This window comes from Peromyscus eremicus, chromosome 4 (assembly GCF_949786415.1).
Source record: "Peromyscus eremicus chromosome 4, PerEre_H2_v1, whole genome shotgun sequence".
Lineage (NCBI taxonomy): Eukaryota > Metazoa > Chordata > Mammalia > Rodentia > Cricetidae > Peromyscus > Peromyscus eremicus.
Window position 1 is genome coordinate 86,710,392 of NC_081419.1, and position 22,022 is coordinate 86,732,413.

The following is a 22,022-nucleotide window of genomic DNA, read 5'->3' on the forward strand; positions in this document are numbered from 1 at the left end:
CAGATGGCTAGAATGCTCACCTTCAGGCAGTAATAGCCCACCACACAGACCAGAGAGATGATGGTGTGGACAATGGCCAGGGCACGCAGTGTTGGTGCCATATACCCAGTGCTCTCCTGAAGAACAAAGAATACCATGGCTTCTTCCTCATCATCATCATTGAAGGAGTTCCACAGGTTTGCAACATCCTCCGTCTCTTCCTCCAAAGGTTCTTCAGTGACCTGGCCCAAGATACACACTCATAACTATCAGAAGGAGCTTCAGTCCCTGGGCTTTTCCTATAGAGTTTATGTTATTAATTCTGTTACCAACCCAATGTTACCTGCTGAGTATGGGGCAATTAGGTAACTTACTGATAAGAATCCCCAGTGTTGTTTCTAATACTTGCAAATAAGAATTAGGTAGAGACAATCCTATCTCTTGAAAAGAAAGTAAAAAAAAGTAAATAAATTATGGGCCTTTTAATTATCTGTGTTGTAATCCTATGGTGAAGGAGAAGGTAGCAAGAGTCCAGATGGAGCACAAGCACAATTCATACACATTCCATATTCTCCCTTCTTCCTCTTATTCATGGCTTCCCCTTCTGTTTCTACAAATGACTCTCAGTTCTATACCTCTCAAGCTTTTATCCTGTAAATTCAAGTGCCTGCTGCATGTTTTAAACCAATGACACACACCTTACTATAGACTACCACTTAACTTCTGTGGGCAACAAAAGTCAGTAGTTTGTCAAACTGAAGATTGATGTAGAGAAAGCACTGTTTTGTAACAAATTGGATTGCTAGTTTTAATCAAGAACCAGCAGAAAAACAGCCATTTACATGCAACATATAAGACATACTCATCTATGTTCAGAGTCTTCAATTATGGTGAGGGACCCTCTATTACTAATGCTTACTAACTCTTCATGATGGTTTCTCCTATGTGTCAACACTGATGGGTCCCATGATTAGCCTAGTCCTCAAGGAAAGAACTGTATTCATTATTTATTTCAAAATTTCCCATAGTTCCTATCATGGCATCTAGCATGTGGACTATGCTCAATATTTGGAGATTAAATCAAATAGGAATCCAAACAGTTGAAACAGTTTCCTAATTTGCTTCTCCTGTTGGCCTTCCTCCCGTTGCTATACATTGTACATTTTTTTAGAGGTCAGTGTCTTAGAAATTTCCTTGGACATTAAATTTTTGTTCCAAGCAAGAGTAACAGTTTTTGTTATAGCTTTTCCCCCACGTAGAGCATGCTTAGTCTGTTGTGTATTTAGCAAATAACACCTCAATGAAGTATCACCTTATAAAAAAGCAGGATGAAGTTGATAGCGAAGGCTACAAACAAAGCAAGGAACCTCAGGTTGTAGAAATTCCTGGCCAGGTAGTGCTGAAAAAAAAAAAGGATAAGCAGAAGTAGAAGAGCCAAGGGTAGGAAGGAGAACCTCCCTGTCTGACACTGAAAGATGTGCCCTGGGTAGAGGTTTGCAGGTTATCTGTGCCTCAGTTCCCGCTCTCCTAAGGAAGCCCTGGCCTTGTCAGCACAGGCACAAATTGTTTGGGGGGAACCAGAAATGTTGATTATTTAAAAATGGCTTAAGAGAATGTCTAAGGGATCCTTACTTTGGGTCATGTCCCAATAAACCAGATCTCAACATGCTGCCAGCAGAGAGAGAAGCAGTCCCCTCCCCTACACAGTGCAGCCAGACTGTGGCCCAGAGTTCTTATCCCTTTCTGAATCACAGCCCTAGGAACCTCCTTCATCCACTTTTCCAGAGTGTACCATTCTCACTGCCATTTCCCTGGAAAACTCAGCACTCAGAGGATGGACCTGCAGCAGCTGGGGAGAATTTGACCCTGCATGGGGCCTCACTTATGGTGCCAGCTAAAGTGTAATCCTGGTTGAGGAGCAAGTGAACCTCAGGGGGCAACTGATCAGAAAAAGAACAAATGTATACATACTATATATACACTGAAGCTTGCTTGTACCTACAGTAACGATATTTTGGGGGCTAGTTGGGCAACATAAACTCATAAAGAAACTTTTTTCTTTATCCCAATTGATTGATTTACTGACATTTTGGACCAGGATCAACTAAGTCCCCATGAAAATGCACATTAATTTGCTTGGGAGTGGTGTCCAAGTAAGCCCCCATTTCCTTCAACACAAGAGAAAGAGGAAGATAAACAGAAAGAGGAGAAGAATGGGAATGAGGAAGTGGAGGAAGCATGTCTAAGGAAAAGCGACACACCAGTGGCCAGCTCTCTGAGGTCTGCCAGGCCAGCGCCTCCAGGAGGAAGGAGCAAGGGTCAGAGAGCTCACCAGTAACTTGGTCTGGTAGATTTCCAGCCCTTTGAAGAAGTTGGCCATGAAGGCTTCCGGCTTCTCAGCCTTCTGACCACGCCGGCGCGTCTTCTTCACTGGCACTTGTGTCCACAGATACTCGGCTTGTCCCTCCTCCTTGACTTTGTCCTCCTTTTCTCTGTCTTCCATGCTGCAGGGGTGAGATGCTGACTCAGCATATAGGAGAAAGGCAGGCCAAGCTTGGCCCTTATCAACCCACTGCCAGGGCATGAACTCTATATTAAATGAGTAGTGACCATTTTGATGAGCCAATGTGTACACTGGATATAATGAGTGTTTGCTGTTTGGGAACTACACTTAACAATTTTTTTTTCTCCCTTAAAAAATGGTGTCCTTTCCTTACTAAGTAAGCCTTAGGATTAGCAATGGTACCTATTCCTATAAACTTGAGCAGGAATTACATGTGATGTTGGAAGATCTAAGTACAGGCCTGCCATATAGTAGTTATTCAATAAACATCACAAATTGTCTACTCTCAATGTTATATGAAGTTTCTAAATGTGGGTGCTTGATGATTTGTCCAATCAATGAAACCCTGATATACTATTGGGATTATAAAGTTAATAACTAACTGTATTATAGAGCTGAAGTTAAATAAAAAGTGTGCCCAGGGCTTGCAGAATACCTGTTGCTTGCACGGATAGAAGTCAGGTTTTCTATTTACCACAGTTACACAATGGCAGCTACCAGCCACCGTTATCCACCGCAGCAAGCAGAGTAGCCCACGCCACCAGGAACTTACTCAGCCTTCTCAGATTCAGCCTTTCCTTCCGCATCATGCACTGCTTTCATCTCTGCTGCCTAGATCAAAACACAGCAACCAGTCAAGGCTTCCTCAGAGAAACAAGTCCAGGACGAAACTTTCTCTTTATGGTTACAATTCCCTGTGTGTGTGTGTGTGTGTGTGTGTGTGTGTGTGTGTGTGTGTGTGTGTGTGTCCGTGTCCCAACCCCCCAACCCCTACCCCATTTCAGCTTCTTTCAGGATTTCAGGGTATAAAGTGTCTTGCTGTACATCAAACCTGCTGCTATGGAGAGATGCCAAGACAGGCATTGGAAAATTCAGTTGCCCTCCTATTATTCACTCAACTCAAGCAGGAAACTTACACCAATCTCAAGGGAGCCCTATGGAAGCAGGAGAGAGATAGGACATGGGTTTCAGGGTATCTAATCTGGAATCCCTCTCTATCTGACAAGCCTGTCCCCAAATCCTCCTGTTACTTTCCTGGTTCCTCTGGCTGATAGCCACTGCACTCAGAATAAAACCAAACTCCTCAATGAGGCCAGCCTACCCTGTAGGGTCCGGGCTTTCTCTCTGTCTTTGTTCTCATGTAGTACTACTTAACTTATTGTTTTTCTATTCCAGTGCTCCAACCTTTCCTCTCATGCAAAGGAGTCTAAATCCTTCTGTGCACCAGCAACTTTCCAGTAGTCTTACCCCTGCCTGGATCATGAAACCCTGGCTTTCCATATGCCTGTCATGCTTCAAGATTTGGCTCAGATTTTGTCTTTTCAGGAACCTTTTTGGCTGCCATGATTATAGCAAATGCTATCAAGAGTTATGTATCTATCCAGAGGACCTAGATGATTCCACCCTGTCCCTTTTAACCCAGTAGTTTGTTTATTAACCTGAACAAACATCACCAAAGGTGATTATCTTATTTACTTGTTATCTTTTCCCACTAGAGACTAAGTTTCATGAAAGCAAAACTCTTTTTTTGTTAACCAGAACAGAGTCTGGTACACATAGTACCTGCCTTTATCGAAGTCTCTAGCCTTTATCAAATGGTTCTATGTCATGAGCCTATCCAAGAGGCAATGCAAAATGAATGATACAGGAAGGATACCTATGCTGGTACCTCCCTCCCTGGCTCTCCACGCCTCTCCTCCACTTCTCAATACTTCCTTTGTAGCATACTTCTTATTTGCACTGACTGGTTCAGTGTCTGTCTTTTCTATAAAATTACAAGGCAAAAGGCTTTCTCAGTTATCACTCAATTCTCAGACCCCAGAATAGTGACATGCTCATGTTAGCATGTCACTAGGTTACAATGAAGTTAATGGATGGATGTGATTTTTGTCTGCAACCTCACTTCTTCCTTTGATGCTAAAGTGGCACAGTGAGTTGGATGTTGCAAGAGAAGGGAACACCCTGAACATCTTGTGGCCAATGGTCTCTAAGTTACTTTTGTCTTATCCATTTGATCTAGTTGACTGACTCAAAGCCCTAATGATAAAAATGTTCCAGGCGTGATCAGACTCACTGACATAATAGGCTGTCAATAAACAGTAGTAATTATCATCATCAATATCATATGACATTGCTAAGTATTAGTGTTTAGTAAACTTTCCAGCTAATGAAACTCTGATCTATTGGGATTATAAAGTTAACAAGAGGATCAGAACGTATCTACTATAGAGCTTCAGTGAAATGGAGTTCATCAGAGCTTACAGGGTATATAGAAATGCTGCCTCATAAGAAATCTCCTCACTCATTACACTTGGTTTCCTATGCTTCCACTGAATCAGCCTGTGCACCATGAACAATAATCTAATAAAAGTCTGAAGCAGGTGAAGGTCTCTGATCATCATATGTTCAAGCTCTACAATGTACTCTAGTAGTCCTCTTGGTGGCTAAACACTGAACCACTCATCTAAGTCACAATGTCCCCATACCTGGCAAATCTGGGATGTCAGAATAATTCTATGTGAACAAGCATTAATGTTATTACCTGTGCAAAACATGTACTGATTTCAAGACGTGTTACAGTCATGTGGAGACAAGGATAATGGACAGGGATTATGCTTACCTGTGCTTTCCTTTTCTTCCGCACAGTACTCTCTAATGTAGGGGGTTCATCCTTGCCAATGATTTCAGAGAGGTCACCCAATCCCACTTCAGGCCCTTGTTTTAAGCCACTTTCTTTCTTGGAGTGGATTCCAAAGAGATCTGACATGATGTCTGTATCTCCCGGCTCACCCTTTACAAAGTGGACCAGCTCAGCGGTGACCCCCGGCTCAATCACTTCTGCCCTGTCAGCTTCCATTGCATCATCATGGATCCCAAATTGGGTGGGGTCAGGCATGTCACCTAGGATCTTGGTCACTCTGATGTTCTTTGCTCCTTCTACAAGGCCCCCTCCAAACACTGTGTTCCAGAGGATCTGAAAGATCCCTCCCAAGATGGTGAAGAGCAACTGGAAGAGGCTCACGAACAACGTCCAGAAGAAAGAGAAGAACACCTTCACCAGCTCCTTCGCACTCATCTTCTTTACATTCCTGTACTGTTTCCTGAGGTTCTTCAGGGTTGCCCTCTTCAGAAAGTTGGTGACATTTCTCTTCACTGAGGCACAGGCCATGGCAAAGGCAGAGGCAGATTCAAAAGACTTATCTTCCTCCTCTTCCCCGTCCATTTCTATCGCATAAGCAGAATCTTCACCCTCTTCCTCTTCCTCTTCCGGTCTGTCGGTTGAGTCAGATTCTGAGATCTGAGATGCTAATTGCATCTCGAAGATTGTGTCCTCACAGAAGTTCACAAACAGCTCCATCTTCTCTTGCTCCCCACCCTCATTGACGACATCAAAGATGAATTGTCGCTTGGATTCCTTCACTTGAGGTTTTTCCCACTGAGTTCGACTGGATTCACTGATCTCAAAATAAACACGTTCGATCTTCTTGGCCCCACCCATGATCTCGATTCGACCCAGGTACGGTTCAAAGTAATTTAGCACACTTTCTGCTGGGTCCAACAGACACTTTAGGCGAGAATCATTTGGCATGTGTTCGGAGAGATTTGTCAATAACACTGCCACATTGAACCCAATGTCCTTGGCTGGCTCATGGAACCGCTCTACAAAATCAACATAATTAAACATGTCGTTCTCATCAGCCTCTGTACATGAAAGGAGAAAGTCGATCTCTGACTGTGTATATTGCTTTAGACCTTCCATGGCCTTCTGGAATTCTTTTCTGGAGATGATCCCTTTACCATCTGGGTCATATTCTTTGAAGGTGTCTGAGCTGGTTAAGTCTTTAAGTTTCAAGAACATGTCAAAGAATTTCAAGATCATCTCTACATTAGTAGATGATTCTACCAGTGTGTCAACCATCTGCTTTCCAATAGTTCCGTTTACCACATTTCCTGTGAGGCAGGTTTAAAAAGACATACAAATACGAAAATGAACCCAAGCTATCATGTAACTGAACAAGTAGCTCTTTTTAGAAGACTTTTGTGCCAGATTAGTCAGTTCGTTTCTGACCATGATGATTTGAAAATAGTTAGAGAGCAGCAAGCCGTAACAACTACCCCACCAGGAACCAAGGGGGAAGAAACCCAGGGCGAGAGGGAAATGGCCATGCCATGGCCTTGTTTCTGCCCTGGGGCCTAGGAGGTGGTTCCTATCAGATCTCTAGGAATATGTAGGGATACATGGTGTCCCTTTGATCCCCTTTGACCTGGGAGGGTGCCCAGTTAGATGGCTGGCATACACACTGGCAGCCAGATGTGTCAAAAGCAATGGGGAGAGCGAGAGGATAGGGAGGGGCAAAGCTTGGAGGTTTTCCCCAGTTCATTCTGGCTTTCCTATTGGCATCAAATGAGTTGGTTTCAGGCTTTGTCCATCAGACCATGTGCCCCTCACTCATTCTTTTTTTTTTTCTTTCTGAAAATTTGTCATTCTAACCAATGTCTATTGACATCAGTGACCTGCTGGAAGGATAATCTGTGTGATTAGTAAGGTTAGTGCTCAGACCAATTACAATCATGTGAATGCCTAGTTATACCAAACAGCCCAACCTTCCAGTAGGGACAGAAGCATCACCACCATGTCCTGAAGGAGATCCAAGAGTTCCTTCAGCAGCTCGATCTGACTGGAATCCTAGAACAGAAACAGGAGATACCCCTGAGCTATCTGATCCCTCAGCAAAGTTCAGGGCAGTGAGCAAGGAGGGCCTGCTCTGGAAAGGTTAGGTGAAGGCTGCATCAAAGTCAGGAATGAGCTCCCTTCTCGCTACGAATGAAGGTCATTTATATCCACTGCCTGTAGTACGGGAAGACTCATCCATCAGTGCTCCTTCACATTCTCCTTAGGACAAATGTGGCAGATATACTGTCCGTTACTCAACGCTCCCTAACAGCCCCATCCACTGAAGAGCCATTGGGTACCTTTTCCAGTTTATTTTGTCATTTTCTATACTGAAGGACTACCTCCCATGAGCTTCATGGGCGATATTGTTGTAATAAGGAAACATTAGATTACCAAGTAGATTCTCCTTTCTTCCTGGATTAGTTTAACCTAGTTGTAGTTGGTGGTGATCAGGGTGTCACTGAGTTCTTAAAAGAATATGTCAGCACAGCCACTCCTCTGGATGGTCTTGACGTTTTGTTTGGTGTTAATTTAAGCAACACAGGCAGAGTACTGCAATGCGGGCTCTGTGCTGCAAACCTTTGGCGTATATAGGATGGGATCTGAAGAGCTCATCTACGGGTGAAGTTAAAATTAGAAACTAATGCTTGGCGGAATAAGCTGGAGATAATTTTAAAAAATGTTCTTTGGGTCACACTCTTTTACAGATTCTGTCTCTCTTGTAAAATGGCATAGCTCTTTGCCTAGCCATTCAGTTTCCTGAGGGACTCTTCCCTACCTATTGTGTGTCACAGCTACATTTGAAAGAAAGAAACACACACAGTAGGGCAGACTATTAGAGCTGAGCAGAGGCTCAGAGGTCATTCCTCCTAACCCTGAATGTTTTATAGATGATGAAACCGAAAGCCAGAAGCGGTGAATAAGTTTCCAAAAGTCACTGATGAGGAGGTGGCAGGGTAAGGGCTCTTTTCTCCAGAGCCTCTACACCACACTGTCATGGCTGACACAGACATGGACACGCTACTGCCAAATTAGTAGTCCCCCAGGAACCCTCTTCCCATAAGGCCAGAGTCAAAAGGGGAAAAAAATGAAGCGTTAAACAGCACATTCCAAAAGAGAGGAGGCAGGTATGACAGCCTTGAAATTTTTGTATGTACATTATTTAAATTAATGCTGCAATGTCCCTCTAATCAGTCTGAAACACATCTTGAAGTGCTCCCTCATGTGTTGCCATGGAGAGAGGCGATCAGCTACCACATATGCTACATTTATTTGTTCATAATAAATGCTCTGAGTGATTCTGATTCATCTTGCCAGAGAGATGGGGAGAAAGAGAGGTAGAGTTGGGGAAGAAAGGGAAGCAGGGGTAAGGGAGGGGGCATTTGTGGATGACAGAGACATGCAACATTTGGCAGGTGAGAAAGGTCGGTGGGTAGTATTCTAAAATGACAAGACAGTGACAAGGAAGGGGATTAGTACCATGGAAAGCAGTGTTGAGGCAGTTACAAAATAATAGGTTGGTGGGATACAAGGAAGGAAGAAGCTGCATTCATGCAAAAGCCCCTCTGGAACTCAGCCCCCCTGCCCCACTCCCCAGGCATTCATCTCTGCTTCCCATTTTGGTTCTCAGTTTTAAGAATGAGACCTAATCTGCTTGGCTTTTCCAGCCTTTGATTAAGCAGCCACATCCACAAGAGGAAGTCCAAAGTGCGAGAATTAATCCAACATTTTACAGGAATGGAATATGTAGGGGAACAGGCCACAGTACCTGAGAGAGCTTCATCTGCATGTTAGCAAATACGTGGAGGAATCCAACCACCGCATCCCACAGCCTACTGTGAGCCAGGCTCTGCTGGTTCCCAATGCAAGGGCCCTGTAGAGAGAAGAGTTCCTCAGAGCCTGTCTTAGGAGGTCATTTGACTTGGGTTTATATGAGAGGGCAGTGCTTTCCAAACTCGTGTATTTCATGGTTCAATATTTTCCCAAGACACTTTTTATTCTTCCCAGTCGATATTCTATCTAGGGGGGCAATGGGGATTTCACAACCCAGTGATTTTCTTTTAGCTTCAGAATGAAGAATATAGTTAACAAAATAGTTAAATACTGTAGTTAAAGCAGATCTGAAGGGTGTTCCTCTACACTTTCTTTACCTATTTCTTTCCCTGCAAGGCTTCTAAGGAAAACAAGGGTGTTGGAGACGACAGTATGAAAACCAGGCATAATCTACCACCTGTTGCTTTTAAGCAAAACTACATATAAGTGCTATAACCTCTGACTAATTAAGGTTTAAAATCTTAGTAACAATCCTAGTGATCAACTACTTCTAGGATTTTCATACTAACAATATAAATATAAATATCAGATATAAATACCATCTCAGATATTTTTCTCAAAGCTGAATGTAGGATGACTTAAGTTACCAGTTTGTCCTTCTATGACAATAACTTTCCTGTTTATGATCATTATTAACTCTCCATCATAGGCTATTCTTGTTTTTTTTTTTTTAAACTTTAATCAGTCTCCAAATTTCTCTTCAATAAGACATATCTAAAAAGGACACACATACTACCTCAAGAATGGGAGTGTCTTGGTAGGATTCCCAAGGGAAAGTTTAGAAGAAGAAATAGTGTCTGTTTTCCCAAATCATACAAGCATGTTTAAAAGTCATTGAATCTATGTTCAACTTCTTGGCCCTAGAGGCCAATGAGTTCATTTTGGAACAAAACTGGTTGTTGAAAGAAACAGAATGCAAGCTTCTCTTTTGTGCTAAGTACTCCAGGAGAAATCTTTGTTAGCAATTTTCTCCTTTCTACATCTACCCTTGAGTCCTTTCCTTAGTGAAGCCCTCCTTTTTTTTAAATATTTATTTATTTATTATGTATACAGAAGAAGGTGCCAGATCTCATTACAGATGGTTGTGAGCCACCATGTAGGTGCTGGGGATTGAATTCAGGACCTCTGGAAGAGCAGTCAGTGTTCTTAACCTCTGAGCCATCTCTCCAGCCCCTGCCCTCCTTTTTTTATTTTTGAGTTTTAATACAGTTTAACTTTGCTACATTAAAAAAACAACAACAACTCATTTTCCAGGTGGTACACTAAGTTTTGCATTTATTTTTACAAGAAAATAAAATCTGAGTGAGCTAGTTGTCTCATGATAAGGACATTGGATGAAAATCTAATTGCCTCCCTTCCCTTTCTTTTTTTTTCAGTATTGGAAATGGAACCTGGGGTCTCACACATACAAGGCAGTCACTCTACTATTGAGCTATAGCCTCAACCATTTTAAAATTATCTAAATTTTGAGACAGAATTTCCTTAACCTAGCTGACTTTGAACCTACTCTATACTTCAGGAAAGTCCTGAGCTTGTGATCATCCTGCCTCATCTTCAAGATAATGTTTTTTATAGAACAAATTCCAACTGCATGATATAAAAAAGAGCCACACTCTGAGATTTACTTTTGACTTACAGAATGGGGCGAGAAGGAAATGATAGTACACAAGGAAGGGGATGGGACATTCCTCATGTCTTTCCTTGTTTCTTCTTCAGTTATAGCAAACCGAAGTAATTACTGACATTATTCTTCATGCAGTCTCTCACAATCCTATCTCCATGACTTCTCCAAAAGACCAGTACATATCTTTATTTATCCACAGTCTGAATGTCTCTGTGATGACACTAAGCCCTGAGGTTCATAAGAGCTTTCTCTTCCATTAAACTCAATACATATGTGGTTTGTTTTATGCCTTTGTTGTCTGACTCTGAGTCTCAGTATGTTGTTGAAGCTATCCTCAATTCCATTTCTACACGTTTGGTGCATCACAGTCATGATTTGAGGCATAATATATCTGATTGTTTCAAATCATGTGTGATCATCTCATACCAAATATTTTTCAATATTTATATGCATTTTCAACTATATTATAAGCTCTTTCATGGTAGAGACAATATATTCTGTCCTTCCTAGGAACCAAGAGAGAACACAAGATAAATGTTTTGTTTAGTTAATAAATGTGCAAATATTTTATTCATGAGTTTTCTGGTTATAACATAAAAAATGAAGTCTCAATTATGCTTCAAAAAATCTTGTATCACAGAAGGCTGATATGGCTACTGATTATATAGACAGGTTTGCCTACATACATCATTCATCATTCATCTCTCTTCACAGTAGATAGACTGTTATAGGAAATGAATAGAACATTTTATGGAAAGAGAAAGAATACTAGAACATTAAGATATTCACCCTGAAATCCACTTGACATTACTTCTTCTACAGTAAGAGCTCAAAGATTCTAGATTTCTATTGTTATTTATTTCATTTTGTGACAGAGTCTCACTGTGTTGCCCAGACTGGCTCCAAACTCAAGATCTTCCTGCCTCAGCCACCAAAGGCCTGGAATTGTAGGCATGTGCCACCACAGGTAGGGTAGATTCTGTTTCTTTTTTTTAAATCCCTATTAGGATATTGCTTATGCCATTATTCTATAATTCTATAAATAGTTTCTCTACTTTACTTTCCATGCTTACATCATCAGATATTGGTACATCATCAAATAACCTAGACTGAAGAAGTTTAAGGTAAATACATTTTTCGTTCATTTAAAGTTGTTAGACTAGAAAGAGAAGCAAAATATAATGAGCTAAATGAAAGTAAAGTATAACAACACCAATAATAGGTCCCACTAGGAGACCACAGACTGTAGGTTCTCATAGACCACAAGTACCAATGATTCTTTTTTATAGATAAGAAATAATATCAGCATTGGGGCTGAGTATATTGGCCAATCACTGTGTGCATCCAAATACTCTTTAGAGAATATGGAAAGTGAGAATGTTAAAAATATTCTATTTGCTGTTAGCTCTGCTCTCATTAGCACCTACCTGGATGTACTCTGTAAGAGAATTAAAAATCTGCTTGGTGACTGCCAGAGCTTTAGAGAAATTGTGCTGTCCAGATTCATCAATGATGTCCTTTCCTGAATAGTACCAATAGAAATCGCTGATTGATTCCTAAAAGCAAACAGCAGAGTTTGACATTTCTGTGATTAAATTTAAGGAAGATAAACTCAATGGACAAGAAGAGTCCCCTGTCTCTACATCTCTGCTATGACAGGAGCTGGAGAGCCTGCGAAGATGGACAGAGATAGCTGGTCCCTAGCACCTTTCAAACACACAAACTTTTCCACAGAGAAGAACATGTAAGGGAGACTATGCTATACAACATTCAAAGGGAACCGTGGCCACTGAAGTGATTAGCCATAGGTTATTTGATCATTCTTTCTTGACCACTATAGCTGGGTCTTCACTGACTACACTGAACAAAGCCCAGCATTTTATAACAGATATTTTCATAATTAAGGGTCCTTTCACTTTGTCTTTGAACATATGTTTTAGGAATGAAAACTTTCCTAAGTGTGAGGACATAAATTACAACCCCTTCTTTGAGGGTTAGGCTATAAAGGCATTCTCTGACTTATGCAGGTCTAATGCATAAGTTTTCAACTTAACAATGATATGAAAGTGACATAGATTTAGTTGAGTTGAAATTGTACTTGAAATTCTGAGATTTTTTTCAGATAACCTATTTATGGTGTGATGTTTTCTCATAATATTAGTCAGTAGCCATGAACCATAGTGGAGGGTCAGCCACACAATCTTAAGAGCAAATCACCAAAATGCTAGAGTGTATCATCTCACTAAACTATGGCATTCAGTAGCTATGTGTATGAAATTCATTTTCAGCTTATGGTTGGTTTATTAGGACACAGTTCCATTGAGGAACATCTGTATCCTGGGCCTCCCTGGCTCTGAATAGCAGTTGCTAACTTATGTACCTGTAGATGAGATGCACAGTTTCCTATTTTTCCAACTCACCTGCAGACGAAGCAGGTAGTCCACGGTGCTGATTATGATGTTCACGGTGGTGGTGTTGCCCATCTGAGTCCTTAGGAAGTTCTGAAAGTCTGAGAACACCAGTGCTGGGTCAGAATCTAGGACCATTATACCAAAGGGAGCCAGGCATACCCTCTTAGCCGAGCTTAGAAGTGACATACTATGTGGCAAGCCCAACACAGATAATATATTTGGAGCCTCACAGATCCTGCTCTACTCTGAGCCCTGACAACCTTATGATGCATAAAATAAGGGAAGACCCAAGAGGTTATATAAAAGGAAGGGCTGGTGATTCTGGGAGTGGTTTAGCTCTAGTGACACTAAGCAATAGCAGCCATAAGTCTAATGGTCATTTTATATAACCTTTCTTATGAAGGACTAGATGAACTTGGATAGTGTGGTGCTTTGAATGAGAATGGCCCACCATAAAGGCTCATATGTTTGAATGCTTGGTGACCAGTTAGTGGAACTGTTTGGGAAGGATTAGGAGGTGTAGCCTTGTTGGAGGAGGGATGGCTTTATTGGAGGAGGTGTGTCTCTGGGGTGGGCTTTGAAGTTTAAAAAGCCCATGTCAGCCCCAGTCTCGCTCTCTCTTTGTCTGCTGTCTGTGGATCAGGATGTAAAGCTCTCAGCTACTGCTCTAGCATCATGCCTATCTGCTTCCCACCAGGATAGTCAAGGACCAACTCTCTAAAACTGTAAGAAAGCTCCAAAAGAAGAATTGTCTTGGTAATGGTCTCTCTTTACAGCCATAGAACAGTAAATAAGACAGAAAGCAACTATCTGAATTAAGTGGAGTCCACTGAACTGAATGAGAATTGTGCACACAAATGCTGTTTTCCATTGACAAGTCAGTTGTTTCCACTCACCACTGTTATGTCCTTCACAGAGCAACTGTAGGAATCTAAAGAGATCTTGTGTGAACTCATCATTCTGGAGTACCTTTTCACCTTGAAAACAACATGTACATCAGCATTTGTACGACTTCTCAACAAGGAAAACTTTCTAATGCAAATGACTCCAAAAATGACAAAAGGGTTTGGAAATGGGCCTTTGGACTAGTGTTGATAAACCCAACTAATTGGGATCCAAGGCTGCAGAGTACACAGCCCAAACAGTAAACTGTTTAGCCCCAAGACACATCATGTAATGAGAACTAGGGCAACAGCAGCCAGTGGCTCACAGCCCATAATAACCCATGCTTTACAGATAGAAGGCAGTTCTTTAATTAAGCATCAAACTGCTGGGTTAAACTTGACATGCAATCACGAGACCTAAGCTGTGTCTGTACCAAAGCAATTAAATCCAGTCTCTTAGGATTTGCACACATGGTAGGAACTCACACTTACCACGCTCACGGACAATGACTGGTGATAAGAGGAAAAAGAGAAAATACAAAGTAAGAAACCCATGGATACTGTAACAAACTTTCTTCAATTACAACTAACTCTAGGAATACATCCAGCCTGGATGCTGACCTTAGCAAGACCGCACATAGAAATGTTTGGCTCAAATGGAGCAAGTCTTTGCAGACAAAGAAATTACATGCAAAGGCTCTGATTAGAAAGAGTTGATATTTTAACTAGAAGGGGATGACCTTGGCATTCATTAGTTACTTACGTGTTCCTTCCTCTGTAACCATTCCCAGGCCTTCAGCTTTATTCTGCCTCTCAAATGCATTCAAATCAAGGACACTTTTAATTGACAAAAGAAAACAAGGTTCAGGGCTAACCACACTGGGAAAATAGATTTCTAATGTCAATGTATTTACAAAGAATATTTTGTCTCTTTATTACCATAAATAGACCAACACATAACAACATGGTTAAAAAAGCACGAAGTCCTTTGGGTTTGTGCCAAGCACCGTGGTTTATGGATGTGACAGCTCACAGACCTTGTTATGCACAGAGAGGTGGTGGCCATCATTCAGTTTGAATCCTTTCTTATGGGTGAAGGTTTAGAAATCCTTCCCGAATCAGGAAGAGATGAGTTGTTTCTGAGATTTCTTAAGCTACACTCAATGTTCACCTCTTGCCTCTAGCTCCTTTTTCTAAAGATCACAGGAAATTGTGATCCCTAGTGTAGAAACTAAGACTTCAAAGGCCACACCCTTTTATGGTTCCTGCTTTGTTCAAAAGCCAGTAGCAGTTAGGATTAAGCCTTCTGTGCAATGGTGTCCCTAAATTTGTGAAAAGTTGGCATCTGTTCTTGTCTCTATTTTTCCCTACCTTCCTAGCTACAGTCAAGTTTTGTTGAGGCAAGAAGCTCCAGTACCACCACCCAGGCGGGGAATGAGAACACTGTGGGATCATATTACTTCCAAGTAAGCATTCTTCTGTTTTCCTAATAGTGTCATTCCTTTTCTGGTCTGAAAAGTGTCCTAGAGCAAAATGTTTTATAATGATATTGCTCTTAGGGACATGCATGGATGAGCCTGTGAAGACTAACATTAGCCTTAATTCTGCTGGTGTTCAGAGGACATGGTTGCAGACTAGAGAGATATTAGCACTCTTTTGTTTAAATTTCCTTTTTGGGGACTCATGATTTCTGAAACTTGGGGGGAATTTTAAACAGAAAGCGGTGAAATTTTTATTACTACCTTTGTTATTTTTCTTTTTAAAATTAAAAAAATATTTATTTTTGTATATGAATATTTTGCCTGCATGTACCATGTACATGCCTGGTACCCATGGAAGTCAGAAGAGGCTGTGAGATCCCCTGGGACTGGTGTTTATACATCATTGTGAGGCACCATGTGGGTGCTGGGAACTGAACCCGGGTCCTCTGTAAAAGCTACAAGGGCTCGTATCTCTTCTGACATCTCTCCAGGCTCTAGCTTTGTTGTTTTTCCCATCCCAGCCTGTGGGATAAAAAAAGGTCTGCTTAAAAACTCCAAATTATCCTGCTGTTTTCCTATTTGGATTTTGCTGCACTGGGTTGGGGGATGGGGCAGGCGGGAAGGCGAACATAGGAAATGACATTTGGTCCTTGTTGCTTTGAAGCTTTGCTTTTGAATTGGTGCCATGCATTTCTAAATCTCACTTTAATCCCTTAACACCCATGTTGAATGTTTTAATTTCCCTTCTGCTTAAGTATTTTACAGAAATGTATTATTTGTGTAATAATCAAACCCATTAAAGCACCTTAAAACTTCTGTGAGAAGTCATCTGGCAATGAAGTATATGTCACTTGTCCCTCTGTGCTATCATTATGAATGAATTATAAACAAATTTATCAGTATCAAGTGCTGCAGCATACTGAGAGAACTGTTAGAGACCTAATGGGGATTTCATGAGCAATGTAGAACTCAGCTGTCTCGATTTTGCTGTCCCTGAGTCCACAGGGGCTATTCTATCTTCAATGAGTCAGGCCTGGCAATATTACACTTACTTTTCCTGAGAGAGATGATAAACCAATAGACTATTAGTGCAATACACACACACACACACACACACACACACACACACACACACACGAGAGAGAGAGAGAGAGAGAGAGAGAGAGAGAGAGAGAGAGAGAGAGAGAGAGAGAGAGAACACAAGGGGTTATGCTACAGCTCAGATGGTCTCCTTGTTGCCTCAGGGTACAATTGATTTATTTGATTTATCCAATCAAATAAGATTGGCAAAATTATGAAATCTACTGAAAGGATGTTCATTCTCCAAATTTTCAAATGGAAGACATCATGTTTTATCTTAACTCTTGATAGCTGGAAGAAAATGAGTTAAGTAATTGTAACTCTGGTTTCTGACACCTTTCTTAGATTGATAGCTCATTTTAAAAATGAGCTAGTGTGGTGGCTTCAGGACTTTTGGATATTTATACAAAAGTGGGTTCAACCATGATGGGCAGCTTACAAATGAGTAAGATCCACTGATAATTTGATGCTTTGCTTTTTAGTCTGTATCAAAATTTTGTCCCCATGCCAGGATAGACCTCTGTCAAAATGGATGTATCTAAGTATATGCTTACCAAATACCTATTCAACAACAAAGGATTGTTAGGGGGAAAAGATTACAAGGTGTCTCATGGATTGAAAGAAAACAGCCTTCAGTGAGAGTGAGATATTCCTCCTCTTTTCTATTACTTATTTGACTTCACTTTTGGAGGTCTGCATGGTTGAGGAAACTAACATAGGAAGGAAGGAAGGGGGGAAGGGGAGGGGAGGGGAGGGGAGGGGAGGGGGAGGGGAGGGGAGGGGAGGGAATGATACATCACAGCACAGGGAATGACATTTGTGGCTGAGGGGGATTATTTCTTCTCTTAATGTTTGAACGTAATCCTGAAGGCTAGTGAACACTCTCTAGGATTTTTTTTTTTTTTTTAATTTTTTTTTTTTTTTTTTCCGAGACAGGGTTTCTCTGTGTAGCTTTGCGCCTTTCCTGGAACTTGCTTTTTAGACCAGGCTGGCCTCGAACTTACAGAGATCCGCCTGCCTCTGCCTCCCAAGTGCTGGGATTAAAGGCGTGCGCCACCACCGCCCGGCAACACTCTCTAGGATTTTAAGGTAGGTAACTGCTGGATCTTCCCAACAATTCCATGGTAAGGTAGCTGATTTTGTATACCTCTTCCTGTCCCCCTTTCTCTTCACTTGTTTTTAAGAATGCTGAGTGGTTTCCCCATACTTACCTGCAAGACTGCATAAGACCGGAAAGGCTTTGAAAGAATCCAGCATCTTTTTTCTCTTTTAAGTAATCTAGCATTTTCTGCAAAGGAGAGACAGTTTAGAGGGAAGCAGTGAGAACTACGTCACAACTGATGGTCTTCCTCATCCTGATGGAGAAATGGCAAATCCCCTGCCGTGGAAGCACACAAAAGCAGACTTAGGGCTACATCTCAGGATTACTGGTGTAGCCGAGGAAATATAACCTCTACGCCAAGGTCAGGGGACATCTGAGAAGAGGCTGAAAGACTGTAAGAGCAAGGGGACCAGGATGTCAGCTGCGAGACTGTCTTCCCTACAGTACAGGGAAGCTGCACCCATGACATCTCAACAATAGGTTGCCTAAACGAGGCCAGATGACATGCCAATCTGTTGGGGGGTGGGGTGGGGAAGAAGGTCCTATCCCTAGATGAAGAACTATAGACAATTAACAACTACAGACAATTGATGAGGGAGAATCAATCTTCCCCAAGGATGAATCCCTTGATAGGTGATCCAATACCAAGTGGTCAGCCCTAAAAACATACATTTGGGCAATACTAAATGGACTCAGCAGGTTGTATTTATATGCTTATATGATTGCATACATGTAACTAACAAAGAAAAAATGTGCATGAGTCAAACCATCTACTTGGGAAGTCAGATTCTATTGTACAGAGGCTTACTGTTTTTTGCTATTTCAGTACAGTGTAGTAGACCTTTGACATTTGTGGATTTACTGTTTAAAGTCTTTACTGTTTTGGATAGGTGTTAGGATGGTGACATCGGAATGTTTGTTGGTGCTGAGGTACAATCTCAGTTGCTGGTTGTTCAGTGGTGTTTATAAGAAGAGCTGAGGCAGCAATGGGCCCAGCTCAAAGCACAGAAATGTTTACTTTGTTCCTATGGTCTCAGTTTTTAGAAAGGAGGAGTTTTTTGTGACATAAAATTTTTGTATATTAAAAAAAGACCTTGCTGCAAGTTAGTTAGCTGATATGTGGTAGTAGAAAAAAAGAAGAGAAAATAAGTCAGAAAGAAAAACAACAATTCTTAATGAGAAAGTGCTTGGGAAGATTTGAAGACTAAGAAAACATTATGTGTAAGATAGCTACAAATTCAGAGACTTTCAAAGGCTCTAGGATATACCTTTATGAATATTAAAGTTCTGTTTGAACTCTGTGCACAGAGATGCTTCAGGTCACAATGGTTCTCAACCTTCCTCATACTGAAACCCTTTAATACAGTTCCTCATGTTGTGGTAATGCCCCAACCATAAAATTATTTTTGTTGCTACTTCATAACTGTAATTTTGCTACTGTTATAAATAATAGTGTAAATATTTTTGGAGAAAGACGTTTGCTAAAGGGGTTGTGACCCATAGGTTGAGAACCACTGCTTCAGGAGCTACTCATGCATGCCTACGTTTTCCAACCAGTTCCAATTCAGACACTGGCCAGCAGCTGTCTGCATACTGACTGTCTCATCTTATGCTCACTAGAAAGTAACTAGTGAGCTAGGAGGCTTTGCTGTTTTATTTTGTAGTCTGAGAAATTGAATACAGGGCCTTGCTCATGTTAGGCAAGTGCTTTGTCACTGAGGTATATCTCTGACCCTTGGGTTTACCAGTCTCTCACTCACTATGTAGCCCAAGCTGGCCATGAACTCAAAATCCTCTAGTGTGAGCTTCTCAAATGAGGACTTGGTTGTATTGCTCACGGTAATAACTTCAGCCTTTACAGCAGAACCAGGCATTGTGAGCAATCCGTTAAGTAACTGTTAGCAGCTGTTTAACGAACAGGGAATAAGTGAATGAATAGCAGTATGTGAGTTACTTATGTGTTAGAGCAGCTCACAGGTTAAAGGGCTGAGATAAACACCAGAGGCTTCAGAAACATCATCCTCTGAGGATTTACAATTCTGCGGGGAAATCTGAGAGAAAATGCAATGTCTTGTTCCTTTAATCCCAGGTTAAAAAAACAAAAAACAAAAAACAAAAACCTCTTTATTAAGTACACACTTGCATGCAGACTCCCAGCTGTGGTTTTTATCTGTGTTCCCAGCTACTCTGACATAATTGGCTACGAAGGACAAACACCAGCCAAGCAACTGTGGGTGGCTGGCCCTCTTGGAGCAAATCCAATTCCATCGGTGAGAACTGTCAAACGGAAGTACCCCAGGAGCTCTTCACCTCCCCCCCCATGCACATTACCTGTTGCACACCAGCATTGCCTCCATTCAGAATGGCAATCCCCAGCTTCAGTGTCTCAACCACCATGGGGCTCATCTCACCTGCCAGGGTGAAGATTTGATTGAATCACCAAGGAAAGAGGTGGCAAATTACACCTCCAGGGCTCTCTCCAGGCTTGTTAATGTGACTGCAGGTCATGGTGCGTTAGCTCTGTGCTAGTCACCCAGGGTCTACCTAGAAACAGGGCCATCACCTTTGCTGGCACTTATCATCTGAAGGACCATCTCGGCAGCACCACGCTCATGCAAGCGCGCTTGCTGATACAGTGTTTTCTGCTTCTCCATCTCCTTCTCCTAGAAAAAGAGTCAGACAGGAAGATTTGCTCTCAGCCCCTCCAGTGTCCTCATCCCTACCTTCTGCCCATGTTCCCTTTGAGTAAATACAGTGTGGTGAGTTACACTGAGAGCGAATCTTTCATAGCCTAAGAAAGGCAATGCACACAATTTGAATAAAGCAAACCTCTACATTTTATTTTCAGACACGACTCAGTTTCCCCAAAGAATCTACCCATAATTCCCTCACTCTTTAATGATGGGTTTCCAATCTTTCTGTTGATAGGTAACAGTGTTTTCACCTTTGATATTACAAAGCAAATTATTATTATTATCATTTTAATAGTGAAGAGCAGAAAAAGGAGATCTATTCAATATGGCCACTCTGGGAAGAGGAGCAGAATGATCCAGTGAACGTTCTCAGTCTTAGTCTTCAGGGCCATAGCATGAGGGTAGGGTTTACACAGCTAACGAAGCAGTGCAGGTCCAAGTTGGGACCAGTCGGTCACCACTGTCTCAGCTCCAGTCTCTCCTGCAAGGCCACCTGACAAGCTCTAAGTCTTTCTCCTGGAGACAAGTTCCTCCTTGGCTGCCTCTAGGACTCTAGCTTTTCCATCTCCCAATGAGCGATTCCTTGCAAGCCACGATTTAAGTGTGCTTCCTTTCAATGTTCTGTTATACAGGGACCATGCTTGAGGGTCCACCTGATTATATTTGTCTGAATGTAAGAAATGCCCCTGTATTTACACTGCAGACATGTTCTGCCAGAGCTGGTTACCAGAATTGTGATTACCTGCATTCACCTTTTTTATACTTTTGGGTCCTTTGCCTATCAAAGAATACAAGAACCGAAAATGTATAATTTTAGGAGTTTTGGGTTTCTGCACTGTCTTGAAATAAAAACTACTATCAACTTGTATTTATAGAGTAGTATAGGCCATCCCAATGTCCTTGATTTTTTATTTTTGGTTGTTTAAATTTGTCCTTCTACAGCCTGTAACTACAGTACATGGGAGGCAGAACATTTCCCATCAGAACCAACCTAGTTGGGAGTGGATGTTGCTGATGAGCAGGTTGCCTGCTGCTTGTCAGTCACACACAGGCAGATGGCAGAGCCATGGCTAGATTTGCTGACAGAGCAGAATAGTGAACCTCATAAGCAAATGGCAGTCACCATTCTGAAGCCCCAGTCTATTGGTCTGCAAGGGCCCTGGTTCTAATATCTTTATAGAAACTCACTTCAAATGTTTTTTCCTTGTCTTCCTCTTCATCTTCATCCTCACCACTCTGACAACTCTGGGTTCCATAAAGCAGGGAAAGGAGGACACAGAAAACCAAGTTATAGTGAGTCTAATGAGCACAGTACTTCTATGGTATTTTGCAAGGGCAGGGGACAGACTATCATTCATAGACTCCTCGGGACCTCAGCACCTTGTAAAATTAGGAACATTTTGATCATTGCAGGTCAACATCTACTTTAAATGTCATTTCTGCAATTACCAAGGGGTTAAGGAACAAAAAAGGAGAACATGGAGCTCACATATCCAACAGTGACCTGTTTTACACAGATATGAATTCCCTTCCCTAAAAAAGTTCTGATGTAAATGAGAACCAAGGCATGCAAGGAGTTTTTGTCCCCATTAAGACATATACTGGGGCTGTGAAAGTAAGACTGGGATGCCTGTGATGTACACCCTAAATTGTCACTGTGTACTAGGGCCATGAGACACAGAGAACAAAGCAATCCG

General features: G+C 41.6%; 1 protein-coding gene across 1 annotated transcript in view; it reads right to left on the bottom strand.

Moving 5' to 3' along the window:
* Ryr3 (ryanodine receptor 3) overlaps positions 1 to 22,022 on the bottom strand; it is a 359,592-nt gene that overhangs the window by 18,445 nt on the left and 319,125 nt on the right. Inside the window, exons 77-92 of the mRNA XM_059258921.1 lie at positions 21,514 to 21,570; positions 20,196 to 20,295; positions 19,964 to 20,043; positions 17,742 to 17,818; positions 14,733 to 14,806; positions 14,462 to 14,479; positions 13,982 to 14,062; positions 13,095 to 13,183; positions 12,102 to 12,230; positions 8,986 to 9,090; positions 7,148 to 7,229; positions 5,163 to 6,493; positions 3,096 to 3,154; positions 2,312 to 2,483; positions 1,292 to 1,378; positions 21 to 221 (exon numbers count right to left, since the gene is read on the bottom strand). Coding sequence (XP_059114904.1) covers positions 21 to 221; positions 1,292 to 1,378; positions 2,312 to 2,483; positions 3,096 to 3,154; positions 5,163 to 6,493; positions 7,148 to 7,229; positions 8,986 to 9,090; positions 12,102 to 12,230; positions 13,095 to 13,183; positions 13,982 to 14,062; positions 14,462 to 14,479; positions 14,733 to 14,806; positions 17,742 to 17,818; positions 19,964 to 20,043; positions 20,196 to 20,295; positions 21,514 to 21,570 — 2,742 coding nt within the window. The remainder of the gene's footprint in view (positions 1 to 20; positions 222 to 1,291; positions 1,379 to 2,311; positions 2,484 to 3,095; positions 3,155 to 5,162; positions 6,494 to 7,147; positions 7,230 to 8,985; positions 9,091 to 12,101; positions 12,231 to 13,094; positions 13,184 to 13,981; positions 14,063 to 14,461; positions 14,480 to 14,732; positions 14,807 to 17,741; positions 17,819 to 19,963; positions 20,044 to 20,195; positions 20,296 to 21,513; positions 21,571 to 22,022) is intronic.